General features: G+C 41.2%; 1 protein-coding gene across 1 annotated transcript in view; it reads right to left on the bottom strand.

Moving 5' to 3' along the window:
- Window positions 1-3,124: 3,124 nt before the first annotated feature.
- LOC139688552 (protein O-mannosyl-transferase TMTC1-like) overlaps window positions 3,125-14,705 on the bottom strand; it is a 1,154,623-nt gene continuing 1,143,042 nt past the window's right edge. The window contains 2 exon segments of the mRNA XM_071586100.1: window positions 3,125-4,794; window positions 10,551-10,907. Of these exon segments, the coding sequence (XP_071442201.1) occupies window positions 4,591-4,794; window positions 10,551-10,907 (561 nt within the window). The 3' untranslated portion in view covers window positions 3,125-4,590.

Raw genomic sequence — 14,705 nt, 5'->3', positions numbered from 1 at the left:
GGGCGAACCAATTAACATTGGTACAAACCATACCGAGTAAACATAGTCAGAAGACGAATTATAACCCTGGTCTTTAACGAATGGCTAAAACGATGGGATTCAGGAAAAAGAGGAAGGCTAACCCACCAATTCTTTCCTTACATTAACGCACGCCTTGAACTTAATTTTGAAATAAGCCAAAAGTTAACGGAACTCTAAACAGAACTCTAAACACGACATGGGAACTGTATGGCTATCTTAAACGCATGGGGAAAACCAAAAATACGAAAAACAGGCAACCAGAGACAGCTGGAGGAAATAAATAAAGGCCCAATAACATCCCTGAAAGACATTGGAAAACTACTGCTGACAAGCTCACACACAATTGAAAAATTCCTCAAAGAAAACATTCAGACCAGGGACGAAGACAACCTATAAGTAATAAGGAGAAAAGCTTATGCGAACTATTTAAGAATCAAGATAAAGTGATATTGAACTGTATTATAACCAATTAATGCGTTTTATGCGTTAATAATTATGTAATATGCATGTACTACCTTGAACAAAAAGTTCCCGGAATAACCACCGTGTGGCGCTCCCATCGTTCCGATTTGAGTTCTGTTTTTTTTGTTAAATTGGTACATCTGTTGTTGATATTCCCTTTAAATCTTAGTGTCGTAACTTGACATTTGCAAAAGTTACGTAGCCAAGAGTACATCTATCTCTGTGTGTGTTGGCGATTTTTTACAATTTCAGAAATGGATTTAAATTTGCAACAACGAACTTGTATTAAATTTAGCGTAAAAAACGGATTTAGTGGCGCACGGACGTTGGAAATGTTGGAAAAGTGTTTCGGCAACGATTCTCTAAAAAAAACGGTCGTTTACCAGTGGCACGAGCGGTTCAGAAGTGGTCGTGAGTCAATCGAAGATGATGAACGCAGTGGCAGACCATCGACATCGAAAGTCGGTGAAAAAATTGATAAAGTAAAAGAAATGTTGGTCAATAACCGCAAATTAACCATCAGAGAAATAGCGGAGGACTTGAACATTGCCTATGGATCCGCCCAAGACATTGTGGTTAATGATTTGGGTTTCCGTCGTGTAGCAGCAAAGTTGGTGCCAAAAGACCTCAATTTCATGCAAAAAAGAGACCGTGTTGACGTCGCAAAAGACATGATTTGCGAGGCTGAATCCGATCCCACATTCATCAAAAGGATCATTACTGGAGACGAGACGTGGGTTTATGAGTACGACACGCAATCCAGACATCAGGCAAGTGAATGGCGTTCACCAAATGAGCCGAGACCAAAAAAACCACGTCGTTTTCAGTCAAAAAAGAAGGCAATGCTGACGGTTTTCATGGATTACAACGGTGTAGTGCATCATGAATTTTTGCCAGAAGGCCAGACAGTAAACAAAGAGTATTATTTGGGCGTTATGAGACGTTTGCGTGAAGCAATTCGCCGAAAGAGACCAGAAATGTGGGCAGAAAACTCGTGGATTTTGCACCACCGCCGCACAGTGCTATCATTATTCGTAATTTTTTGACGAAAAATGCAACAAATACCATCCAACAGCCACCGAATTCACCTGATTTGGCTCCCTGCGACTTCTTTCTGTTCAATCGAGTTAAAAAACCATTACGGGGAACGCGTTTTAGCAGCCGAGAGGAAGTAATGGAAAAATCGCAGGAAGCAGTGATGGACATACCGAAAACCGACCGTAACTTTTGCAAATGTCAAGTTATGACACTAAGATTTAAAGGGAATATCAACAACAGATGTACCAATTTAACAAATAAAACAGAACTCAAATCGGAACGATGGGAGCGCCACACGGTGGTTATTCCGGGAACCTTTTGATCAAGGTAGTATATATTAATTATGTATTAATATGTAACTTTGGGGGTAGAGGCAAAGTTACACCAAAACAATGTAGGTGAGTGAAATAAATAAACTTTAGAGGGATCAAGCGGAGGCGAGGAGAAAGCGGACCAATCACTCGCCGCCCTTCTAATGCATAGATGTATGGTCTCTCCCTTTTTATTTTTGCCTCCGTCCTCGGTGAAAAACGAGGAAATTTGAAACCGCCCGCTCTACTCGAGTTCACGGCGTTGAGAGAAGCGAAGGCCCGCGGAATGAAGGCCCTTCAGCAGGAACAATCAGAATGCCATTTTAACGTTCTCTATCAATCATGACTACTTGAACAATATGGTGCAGTTCCGAGGGTCATGTTTCAACATTATGCTCATGAAACCATTCCCTTGGTCGGATGAAGGACATTTGCGAGTGAGGCACCCACGGAAAGACGGAATTCGATGCTCACACGCAGTGGTCGATCATGCGGAAGGGTGTTTGGAGGCAGGCGCTGCGGCTCCACGCTGTCCCAAGAATCATGTCACTTGATTAAATTAGTTCTTCAATCATCTACAAAATATCCTGAAAGTCACCGGGAGGATGTATGGCAGGAGCTGTATCCATACCAGGCAAGCATGGCACGCAAACAAAATCATTCACCATTCATGAGACGAAATAACAGAAAAAAAATTTATCATGCTCAAGCGTAAATTTTTGCAAACATCGTGCAAAAACATCGATGGAAATACGAAACTATAAATTATGAAACTTACAACGTTACCTCTTCAAATAACTTCCTGTGACCGATCCAGGTTTACAGTTTTATAGGAGGTACAATACTGTTATAAGTGGTTGATATTATTACGTTAAATAAATAAATTTATTTAACATAATTATTTCACACAAAATATTTTACATTAGCCGAAACGGATTAGAGCTAGCATTCAATGCTTTCTTAGCGTTTGTGAGCTCTCTGCGGAGGTACTTATCAAATTCTGAAAGAGAAATTGAAGCATAAATATTACCATTTCTTCACAACCCGTCGCCTTTTCCACCAAAATAACGAAACGTCTTCTCTACGAAATTTTTAAACAATCTCTATTTCAACACAAATATAAATAATATAAGTATATTTTCAAGCCTTTTCTTCAACCACTATGGAAAAGAGACCATTAAAAATCAACTTTTCCACATCTTCTCGAGAACTTGCTGACATTCCTGAAAAGAAGTACTTGGGATATTTGTAATCATGCATCGACAACTCATTGTCTGTATTTCAAAGCCCGTTTAATTGTCGTGGCAGCATCATTGAGATACAATGTCATGAGAGCACAACTTACCAGTTCTTCACTTTTCTTAAGTATATGCAATATGGTAAAATATTCACTGAAGCACCACAAGCATTACAAATGTGGCATCATATTTCTGTTACAGGATACTTAGTAAATGTATTAAACTGCGAAAAATAAAACAACTTGTCAAGAAATTGAATTACAGTCTTGTATGGGGAGTATACACTTAATTCTTCATAATACTTGGTTAATAGTTTCCCTTAGGGAATATTTCACGGCAGTTACTCTTGATTACATTCTTAATTCATGCCACCAATTACTTCACCACCCATTGCTATGGATATTCTCGTATTAACAAGGTTTGATTTGTTTTCAATTATAAAAAATTGTGAATTCGTAAAATGCTTCTCTATCCAACACATGCCTTGGCAGGTTACACCGTCTTGGATTTTCAGAAAGCGCACCATTCATTCACGTCTCTAGTCGAATGATATCCTCCTTTCTTTAAAAGAAGAAAGAAAGAGAATTTCCTCACTACCGGTCACTACTCGCATGAGTGCTCAACAATGTCGTTATGACATCAATGAACCGGATCACAATGCTGTTTCGCTCTATTGTCTGCACCTTAGAATCGGGAATTCAAATCAGTGATTGAAATTCGAATTATGGACCTTCGGAACCATTATGTTACATTTTCCGGGACAAACAATCGTGTTAGCCGAGGTATAAAACGTGGCGATTGAAATTGGTATCGTTCAATTTTTGTTAAAATAATCTGAAACAGTAGCAAAGTATTCAAAAGTAAAATATATACCGTTATCACCCACTGAAGTTCCTATATTTTTCTTGCTTTTTTTTTGGTCCATTGCATTTGGAATATTTAAAAAACTGCAGTCACAAATATCGCCGTCCAACTCATCCCGACGCTCTGCTGGAATCAAGACGGCGAAAATGCCAATGTACATTTTAAAAAAACGAAAAGACCAAATGTGTAATCAACGCGACGGAGTTCCTCACGTAATAAAGCGCCCAGCAACGCCTTCCCAATATTTTTTATAATAATAATAATAACCATAATGTTAGTATTTAGAAACACACACGCGTAATTCCACGCACACAATCGCATGTGATCTTTCATCAAAGCATTTAGACAATTACTCAATGGAATCACAAAGGCATGAGAGCCAGCCATCGCGATGTGCGGCCTTCCTTATCGTCCATACTTTCATATATAAGCTCGAGGGAGATGGGCTAAATAACTGTAATTAATGTCTCTCATGCAGGGTCAGGCAAAGTCTATCCAGCACAGAGACGTCCTTGAAGCGGCCCTCATTCCGTCACCGTGAATATCCAGGGCCACATCAAGTGGTTAACCCGGAGGCGGTTGGAGCACCTGCCCCCGGAGCTTCCGGCGTCCGCTCCTCCGGGTCACCGGAGCTCTTGCCCGACGACTCCGTTCCGTCATCCGGTGACCATCTCGGGGGAGAAGTCGTCCTCTTGGCGGTGGAAAGCCACCGGTTGACCCCCGACACACAGCCCCCCCGCCTCCTCGCCCACTCCGGCGCATGGCGCGGGCGCCGGCCCGCCGTCCGCGGTCCCCAGCTGCGCCGACTCTTCCGGCAGCACCATCTGCCTCATCCCCCAAGTGCTGCTGTAGTGGTAGCCCTGCGGGGAAAGGAGAGAAATCAGACGCGTGTGGCGGAAAGAATCTTCCTTTTAAAGCGAACATTCCGAGGGCTTAAGGGCACGCATATACATGATGCCGGCACCCCTCAGGGCGAGGGGTGGTTTTGCCCATGGACTTGCTCCATTCCCCTCTCTCCGACTCCATCTTCACGAGTAACTGGCAACGGCTGCCGTGATCGAGTCCCTGCTCCTTGGCTCACGACGGCTGTACCGTATCGAGATACCCTAAATCCCAGCCACTTCATTGATTCACTACTAAATCGGTTTAATCCTTTTCCACGTCCAACGTACCCCTATCCTGACACATGTCTTTCATTCTCTCACATTCGACTCACATCCAGCATGTATTGAATACTCAGATTTCGAGAAAGCCTCTGATAAAGTCGCGCAAAATAAATTGTTACACAAACGTAATATACCAACTTAAGCTCACGCGTAAGTACGTAGAAACCTGGGATTGTTTGCAGGGGACACTAGCGTAAACAGGGAATAAGGGACCCATCAGATTGCCAGCTACTCTCTAGAGACTTGGACACTATCGGATTGTGGCGGGGAATGGGGTTTAGTAATTAACACAGGCAAATGCGCAGTTTTGAAATTTTGGAACAAAGGGCAAGACATAAATTATAAAATAAAGAAGGGTTCAGTGCTTACCACGGCCGATCAAAATAAATATTTGGGGGTAGTCCTAACACCACGAATTTCATGAGTAGCACACATCAGGACAATATGCGGGTCCGCTTCAAAGAAACTCGGATTCATAAAACGGGTGGTGGGGAAATGAGACGGTTAAAGAGAGGTGTTAATTTGCTCTAGTTGGACCTCATATGAAATATGCCACAAGTATTTGGGATCCTTGGGAGAAAGTTTGGCGAAAAGAATTAGATAAAGTCCAGAGAAAAACCGCCAGATTCGTCAAAAATGTTTACAGTAAGTAGACGAATGTGACAGACCTTTTAGGGGAATCAGGCTGGGAGCCACTGGAGATGAGAAGAGACCAGGCGAGACTGAGACTTTTAGAAAGGCTCAGGGCAAACGAGTTTAACAACGACACTAGGGGAATAATTATGAGCCCACACTATTTAGGTAGATCAGACCACAAAGATAAAATAAGGGAGATGGAGTACAGATATATAAAAACACTTGTTCTTTCCCCGGATAATCAGGGATCATAAAATTAAGAAGCCAAAGTCACAATGGAAATATTAAAAACATTCAATTTACAGGACATGATTAAACATTGCGTAGGCGCAAGGCATATTCATAGGTGCACGTGTATGCTCGTTGGTGGATCGTGGGGTATTTATGTCGATTATTTATTTATTTATTTATTCAGTATTAGTCCGAAAACAGCACATTTTGGCCTTTACATCGAACTATTAACAACGATAACAATGGTCACATTTAGAAACACCCAAGCCCTAGATGGAGGGAAACTCACCCAGGCGGGAATAACCATAAGGAATCAGTCACTGTGGGTAAAAAGGAGTTTTTTTAACCTGGGTAACCCAGAAATGAACCTCATTCAAAAACTTTTCATTCCATTAGGGCACCACGCCTCTTGTGTCTGGTACCGAGAAAAGCATTCGTTTTGTACACGCCACTCAAATATTGATGTATCGAGCAACGAGATGACCCCAGGAATGTGGGGTCTATATGAGAGAGAGAGAGAGAAATTTGCTAAAAATCAGTAATAATAATAACTTTAATTTGTCATTGGATGCTTTGTTCATTCCACTATAATAGCCATCGTCAAGTTGAAGTGAATTATACACAGCATACATTTCGCGCCCACAAGTATACACAGGCATATAAACAGATACTGCATTCAGGTAAAAGTAATTAGTAATTCAGAATCAAATAATAAACTCAATGGCTTAAAGGACTTAAGTAGTAGGTTAAATATGAACAACATTTTTAAATGTTTGCATATCCGTATTCATAGCTGTTTCAGATAGCTTACTGAACAGCTTATTTTTCAGGTGGGTGGAAGACTTTTGGAGTCTATTTGAGCTTGTTTCAAAAAAGGGAAAAATATTCCCAGTTTGTTTCTTTCGATGAAACGATTTTTTTAAATAAAATTAAATTAAAGAAAGAATCCATGTGAAAGAGAAGCTAAATATTCCATCAGTAAGATCAGATGTGTATCACTATGGCATGCAAAGTAAAGCGAAAATTGATAATTTATACGCAGTCACTATACAATGTCATTATGCCCCTTACACTTACAAGGAATGGTTTACAGTGGTCTTAAGAACCAGCATTTGTGAATAATCTCACAGTCTTTCTCGTTGCACAAAAAGTATTGTTGAGTTGAATTGTGGAAAAACTCCTCTTGAGTTTTTCCACAATTTGAGGCAGTTAAATATCTTCATATACATCTACAACAATACCCTGCGAGCCACAAAAAAGGTGTGTGGTAGGGGGTGCAGCACCAGGAGGAAAGGGTAAGGGATGAGGGGGTTAGGGTTTTTCAAATGGATGGGGAAAGGTGGGGGGAACCTGCAAAAAAATATAAATATATTGGTATAACCATGCGCAGTCCATAATTATGCGCAGTAGCATAGTAAGTATTAACCTATCTTGTAGGTTAATACTTATTATGTCGAGCCGACTCCTGGGGGATTTCGATTACAAGCATACTGGTCTCTTATTGTTCTTGGAAAAAATTACCATTTAAACCTGTCAGTCTTGCAGTCAATCTCTCTAATCTTATATTCGTGATCCCTCCGCCCGTAATACGTTGGGGTTTGTATTATGTTCTTGATTTCACCGGAGAAGGACCCATTTTAAATGTTTTTAATACGTTTAATCTATATTGTAAACGGCGCTGTTTAAGGGAATCCCAGCCTAAATTTTCTAGTAAAGTAGTTACGCCACTGCGTTGGTTTGACAAATCTAGCCCCCCTCCACTGAATTCGATCCAATTCCGAAATCAAATTTATCTCTTGAAGATCCCATATACTGGCAGCATACTCTAGATTCGGCCTGACTAGGGCAAGAAAACATCGTTCCTTCACATTTACCTAGCACTCTTTTTACAAATCGCAATTGTTTCTTAATGTGCTTTCCCGAGGACAGATCGTGAGTAATTGTTACACCCAAGTATTTAAAAGAATTTACCCCCGCGATTTCAATTTGTTTCACTTTGTAACTAAATGGGAGGGAATTACTCTTTTCCTAAAAATATATTGCTACGCATATTTTCAAATTTAATTCCAATTGCCATATATCGCACCAAGTCTGAATTGCAGCTAAATTGAATTGCAGAATCGTTAGCTAACGCGACTCTGTCTTCGCGACTTCGAATATACCCATAAATCACCGCATCGTCAGCAAAAAGACTCAGCCTGCTATTAACCACGGTACTGAGGTCATTTATGTAAATAAGAAACAAGAGGGGGCCTATGAAACTTCCCTGTGGTACACCCGACGTGACCTTGACAGTATCGGATGATATACCATCCAGGACGACTGTTTGAACGCGATTTTTTTAAAAATTGTCTAATCCAGCATATAACACTCCATAAGTTCCAACTATTCCATAAGTATTCCATAAGTTTTCAACTTCGCGAGTAACTTGCAGCGAGGGACTTAATCAAAAGCTTTTTTAAAATCTAGGAATATCGCATCAACTGGAATATTACTTTCACGGGAATGCATTATATCATGAACAAAGAGTGCGAGGAGAGTTTCGCAGGATCTACCTTTACGGAACCCGTGTTGGTTATTAATCAATAAATATTGGCTATCGAGGTACCTCATTATGGAACTAACAATGATGTGCTCAATAATCTTACAGGAGATGGAGTTGAGCGATAATGGCTCTGGGTCCTGGGGTCCTCCCGATCTCCAATCCTCCAGCCGCTTGGCACGCTTTCCTCTACTAATGATTTTTTAAATAGTATTTCAAGATGAGGGGCAATTTCAGACGACAGTTCCTTATACACGCGAGCCGGTATCTCATCAGGTCCCGAAGATTTGTCGGGGTCGATGTTTTTAAGCAGTAACCCTATTCCGCGGGTGGAAAAGACGATTGCTTGCATTGGCTGCAGAGATGTTTTTGGTGGATTTTCGGTTAGGGAAATATGTGAGTATGCATGGCATGTATATGTGTTAGGGAGGATATGATATCGGATGTTTTAAATTTCTTTGCGAGCAGAACTTATTTGGCCAGTCAGCAAATTGATTGAATATTTGCAGTGGAAATTCGAATTAAAGGCTAATTGTGTAACTTCAATGAAAGTTCAAAGTCAGAAATTAATCAAAACGCAGGCTTTGATTGGAGGGTTTCACAGAAATCGAAAGCATATTTAAATGAAAATGGGAATGCTAGCAAAGCAGTACAATTTTATCTTTGGTGGCATTTACGAATCCGAGTGGATAATAGATTCTTTAAGCATATGCAGTGTCGCAGTGTCCGTGTACACATTGTGTACTCTGGGAAATGGCGATTGTGCCATGGGATGCATTTAAGATGTGGAGATGGATAAGAACGTAGAAATTAAATCAAGAACACAATGTATATTTCCACTGTTCTTCAGAACAATGGTAAAATACATTTTGTTCTTCATTTGATGCACATGAACTTCCACAAACTTGGAGCAATTGAATACATAAGAACGTAGAAATTAAAACGAATGAAGAGGAAATTGTTGTTAATAGTTCGATGTAAAGGCCAAAATGTGCTGTTTTCGGACTAATACTGAATAAATAAATAAATAAATAATCGACATAAATACCCCACGATCCACCAACGAGCATACACGTGCACCTATGAATATGCCTTGCGCCTACGCAATGTTTAATCATGTCCTGTAAATTGAATGTTTTTAATATTTCCATTGTGACTTTGGCTTCTTAATTTTATGATCCCTGATTATCCGGGGAAAGAACAAGTGTTTTTATATATCTGTACTCCATCTCCCTTATTTTATCTTTGTGGTCTGATCTACCTAAATAGTGTGGGCTCATAATTATTCCCCTAGTGTCGTTGTTAAACTCGTTTGCCCTGAGCCTTTCTAAAAGTCTCAGTCTCGCCTGGTCTCTTCTCATCTCCAGTGGCTCCCAGCCTGATTCCCCTAAAAGGTCTGTCACATTCGTCTACTTACTGTAAACATTTTTGACGAATCTGGCGGTTTTTCTCTGGACTTTATCTAATTCTTTTCGCCAAACTTTCTCCCAAGGATCCCAAATACTTGTGGCATATTTCATATGAGGTCCAACTAGAGCAAATTAACACCTCTCTTTAACCGTCTCATTTCCCCACCACCCGTTTTATGAATCCGAGTTTCTTTGAAGCGGACCCGCATATTGCCCTGATGTGTGCTACTCATGAAATTCGTGGTGTTAGGGCTACCCCCAAATATTTATTTTGATCGATTGATTGATTGATTGATTTTATAGAAGATGAATACGAAACTAGCACAAAAAATCGCCCAAACTACTAAATTAAGGGAAAGAAATGGAAAATTTTAATAAAATACTGCCGAATGAATTGTAAAGGGAACTCAGAATTACACAAAAACCATTACGCGATTTTGCAACAACACACAAATGTTTGCACGAGCTATCTAAAACATGAAAATATTTTCATTTGGACATCATCTGTGTTTACTCCTTATTCTCAGCTGCATAGATGGCAGTGTCACTGCGTAGGGTGCCCAAACTCAAGCTGCCTTCTCTTCAGGCGTGACTGGCATTCAGGAATAAGCGACATGTGGACATCCACCCACCTGGTTGAAGGCGGCGGACGTCCCTCCGGCCACGCCGTGCCCGGCCGCGTCCACACCAAGCACGGGCAGACACTCCGCCTCCACCTCGGCAGCCTCACACGACCACTGGCCGATGCCCACGGCCGCCTCTTCGGCCTCCGAGGTCCCCTCGCCCCGCCCCCCCGGCGGTCGAGCGTCTTCCCCCGCGGGGACGGCCGCGCCCCTCGTTCCGTTGCCGCCCCGGTCGCGGATGGCCGGCGAGGGCCTCCGCTTCTTCTTGGCCGCCCCCGACCGCGGATGGATGGCCGGGGGAGGCGGGGGGCGGGGAGGACGGCTCCCGCCGAGGTCACACTCCGCCGTCAAACGGAGGGGTCGTCGCTGAGGAGAAGAGAAGGGGGTCAGTGACGGGGGCACAAGTGACTGACGACAGTATGGAAGAGGGGCAGCGAGTAATATTAAAATACGGAATTCTTTGGTGCATCCGTGTAAAACCCCGGGATTGGCCCAATGAACATTCGAATGAGATTGCACTGATGTAGAACAAGCGTGGTATATTTCTCTCTGCGGTTGGTAAATACGATGGGGACTTCACGCGTCGTATGCTCAAGGTTGAAATGACGTAGTAGGCACCACAAATAGCCGTTTAACTTGAGGGTGGAAACTCATTTCCCACCACTTCTATAATGTCGGCAGTAAAAGTGGCATTTGGTATTTCCGTATTTAATCGGGTTCTCTCAGACATTCCGATTATTGTAAACTGGTAACATTCGAAGGAAAACATTCCTGCCCAATATGGTTAATAACTATCAATATTAAATAAAAAGAAGTACAGTATTATTTTAACTCATTAATATGACAGTCAACTGTAACAGCATAAAAAACAATTTCATAATCGTGGGCAAAAATGTCTTCCGTTGCTGATATCACCTTCAACCTTGAAGCTTTTCCAATGTAACTGAACTCTCGGGAATGAATTTCCTGAAAGCTATCCATGTTTCACCTCAGTTAAGTTTATATTATTTTATCTAGTTCAAAATAACTGAAATTAAACGACGAGATACGCGCTTTTCAAATACGCGATAGTATAGCACCTTTTTATAGTATATACTCAGTCATAGGTACTTAAAAGCTGCGCAAAACTACCTTTAAGTTTCGACCAGTAGATATGAAAATCTGTTTTGCAATATTTCTTCATATATTTTGCAATTTTGAACTAAGTTTTACATTTATCATTCATTGAATTACAACATCGTTTGTACAAATGGAAAAGTTAACTAGTTAATGATGGCACGGGGAGGGTCTTGTGGAAGTGACCTGAAGGGCGAACCAAGATTATTCCTTCAAGGCAGTCAAGGTAAGGAAATGGACGAAACTTTTAATTAAAGCACAGAAAAGACTTTTCATTCCTCCTTAAGAGGGATTCCGGCTCTGTGACAAGAGGTTTGGCTTTGGCGTTCGCCCTCAAAAATTCCTTCCTCTTAGCCTTAAATTATTCTCGGCGTCAAAAGAAATGTTAATCCCATTAAGGCAGTGTCGGAATCCACCAACGCCACGACTGCAATGCATCAGCCGTGCTTAACATCGTTCACACAACGGAATTACGAACTCTCGTTTTTGAATTTCGTTTACGTAGACGGCTTCCTCAAATGGGGATTGTATCACACTTGCATTTTCAGGGACAGGGGAAAGAAAATGAATGGGATTCTTGGGTGAGGAATACTTTTTCGAATGGATACATGCTATCATTTTTCTTATCACATCAGTTTTAGCAATATTTAAAGATGATTTTATAATAATGTAATATGTATAAAAATGAAAGGGCACCAGCCGTGCCATTTCAGCGCAGGAAGGATCACTTTCAGAGAGACAGATTCTATTTAACTTATGGTTGAAGAAACTCGATTTTCCTTCAATAACTCTCTCATTGTATTTCACCCTTGCATAATAATTTGAATTGGTACACTAACACACTCTTCATACCTGGCCTTTTGCTCGCTTTATCTTTGGACATTATTTAGCTTTTCACTTGTAGCAGAAGTCTAGAGTGTAGAAATGTTAAATCTGGATAATCCAGCAATTGTTTTTCATCCAGGCCACCTTGGATTCCTTGACGAAAACCTTTTCTCTCGCCATCATCGCCTTTTAATTTTATTTCGTCGTTTGACGCTGGCAAAAATTTCGCTCGCATCATTTTGACTCCATACTTTTAATTACCGAAAACTTGACCTTTTCCTCGGAAAATAAGTACTGTCTATGGATAAGTGGCAAGCGTAGAAGCGTCGCTCCACGAGTATATTCCTCAGTGTATATTTCTTCTTATACAGGTATATTATTATATTATATACGTATTCCTTTTTGGTTTGAATATCGACATGAAATCTTTGCCCATCAATGTTTTTTCATAATAATACCACGGTTTTCCGCCCAAAATTACAAAAATTAATTAAAAGGAGAAAGAAAAACTACCTTTAATAGAAAATTAGTGTGAAACTAAACAAAAGGCAAGAAGTTGTTGAAGACGCAAAAGATCCCACGTAAAATAAAAATAAGACTCGGAGAAAGAATTCAAGGACTCAAAGAGCAAAAATTCCCAAGGCTTGGAGGAGAGGTGAGCCTCGAATCCAAAGGATGAATACGGCTTCGTAGTTTCTCATCCAGCTCTGATAAAATAAAATATTGAAATATTTAGTGACAATATCATAATCAAAATTAGGAGCTGGGAAATTAGGAGAGAGAGAGAAAGAGAGAAAGCGTTTTGCACTGAAATACCACACACAAGCACGTATCAAACACGCCGATACACAAACTCTCAGCTTGAAAAAAAAGCCTGAACCACGTACGAGGGCTTGCAAATCGTTACAAAAGTCGGATCCATTGAACATATCAAATAGTTTCTCGATTTCAGTGCGTCAATAGACCAATCATGGCATTCGTGGGAATTCCGCTTCATGTATCCTCGTGCGAATTTGATTCGGGTGGTGTTAGAATTGCTAATTTCGCCCGCGTTCGGTGTTTTGTTCAATGCATCAATCTGTTTGCTTTCGCTTGCATCGGTCGCTGATTGGAGCAACGTCAAACGCAGCGCAACAATACGCGCGCACCTCACCTTAAAATTCGATGATGGCGCCATTTGGGCTGCGCTTGCGAGCGTTGAAATATTCAGAGGGGGAACGTCAGCCGACGGAGAATGAAAATCACCGATCTATTACGGACAGATACTACGCACAATTTGGCAGCAACGCGCGCGTTGGCCCACGGATCTTCGAATCCAGGATATTTAACCAAACGCGATTACGTGCATTTTACGGTGTTCAGGTTTTGGAAGCTTCGTGCGTTCGCCAAATAGGAATCAAGACTGGTGTAAACAGCGGTGCTGCCCCGTGGGGGAATTATTCAGAACGCTCGGCGCGAGGGATAGTGAAGAGACGATTCAGGTCGCACCAATTGCGTATTGGTGCGCGCGCCATAAACAATGAGTCGAGGGAGAAACGATCAGAAGGATGACGAATAACGGAACTCCCATCCCCTCCCTCTTCTCCCCAAGAGATGAATTTTCACGAGCGGCGCCGATGTTTGCAGGGGAATTAAAATCAAGTGATGGTGCCAATCAAGTAAATTTTTAGTTACAGTAAAATTATGCACAAGAAATGAAAATATCATATGGAAGAACTTGATCTGTCGATTATATATGATTTCTCAATTGCTACTCATTTTATATTAATTGCTACTCGTCAATCTGGATCATAAAATGGATTCGCTCTAAATGGAGTTAATCAAACTTTCAGTAATCTAATGCTCAACAATTTTCTAAACACATCGTAACTTTCAGAGGACAGAAATATCCACATCATAATTAATAATGCAAATAACAGATGGAATCAATCGAAATGTGCTTAAATTAGTTTAGAGGGAGCTTGTGTCTCGGCCAATGGCTTTGAGATATAAACCCCAAACTTAGGAGGAAGGCTGCAGACGGAAAGACATCGGCCCCATTGAACGATAATATATCCACCCTCGGTGGCGCACCGTGCCAGGGAGTACGAGGGGATACCTTCACTTATCAAATCCAACATTCGGGTTAATTACTAAAGGGAAAGTTTGGGAATCCCGATAGAGAGCGTATGGTATGCACATAACGCATGGAAACCTTCTCAAGAGATTACGGATTCAATTTGG

The sequence above is a fragment of the Hetaerina americana genome, unplaced genomic scaffold, assembly GCF_022747635.1.
Source record: "Hetaerina americana unplaced genomic scaffold, ioHetAmer1.1.p SCAF_20, whole genome shotgun sequence".
Lineage (NCBI taxonomy): Eukaryota > Metazoa > Arthropoda > Insecta > Odonata > Calopterygidae > Hetaerina > Hetaerina americana.
Note: the sequence above shows the minus strand (reverse complement) of the source record. Positions and strands in the feature narration are given on the sequence as shown.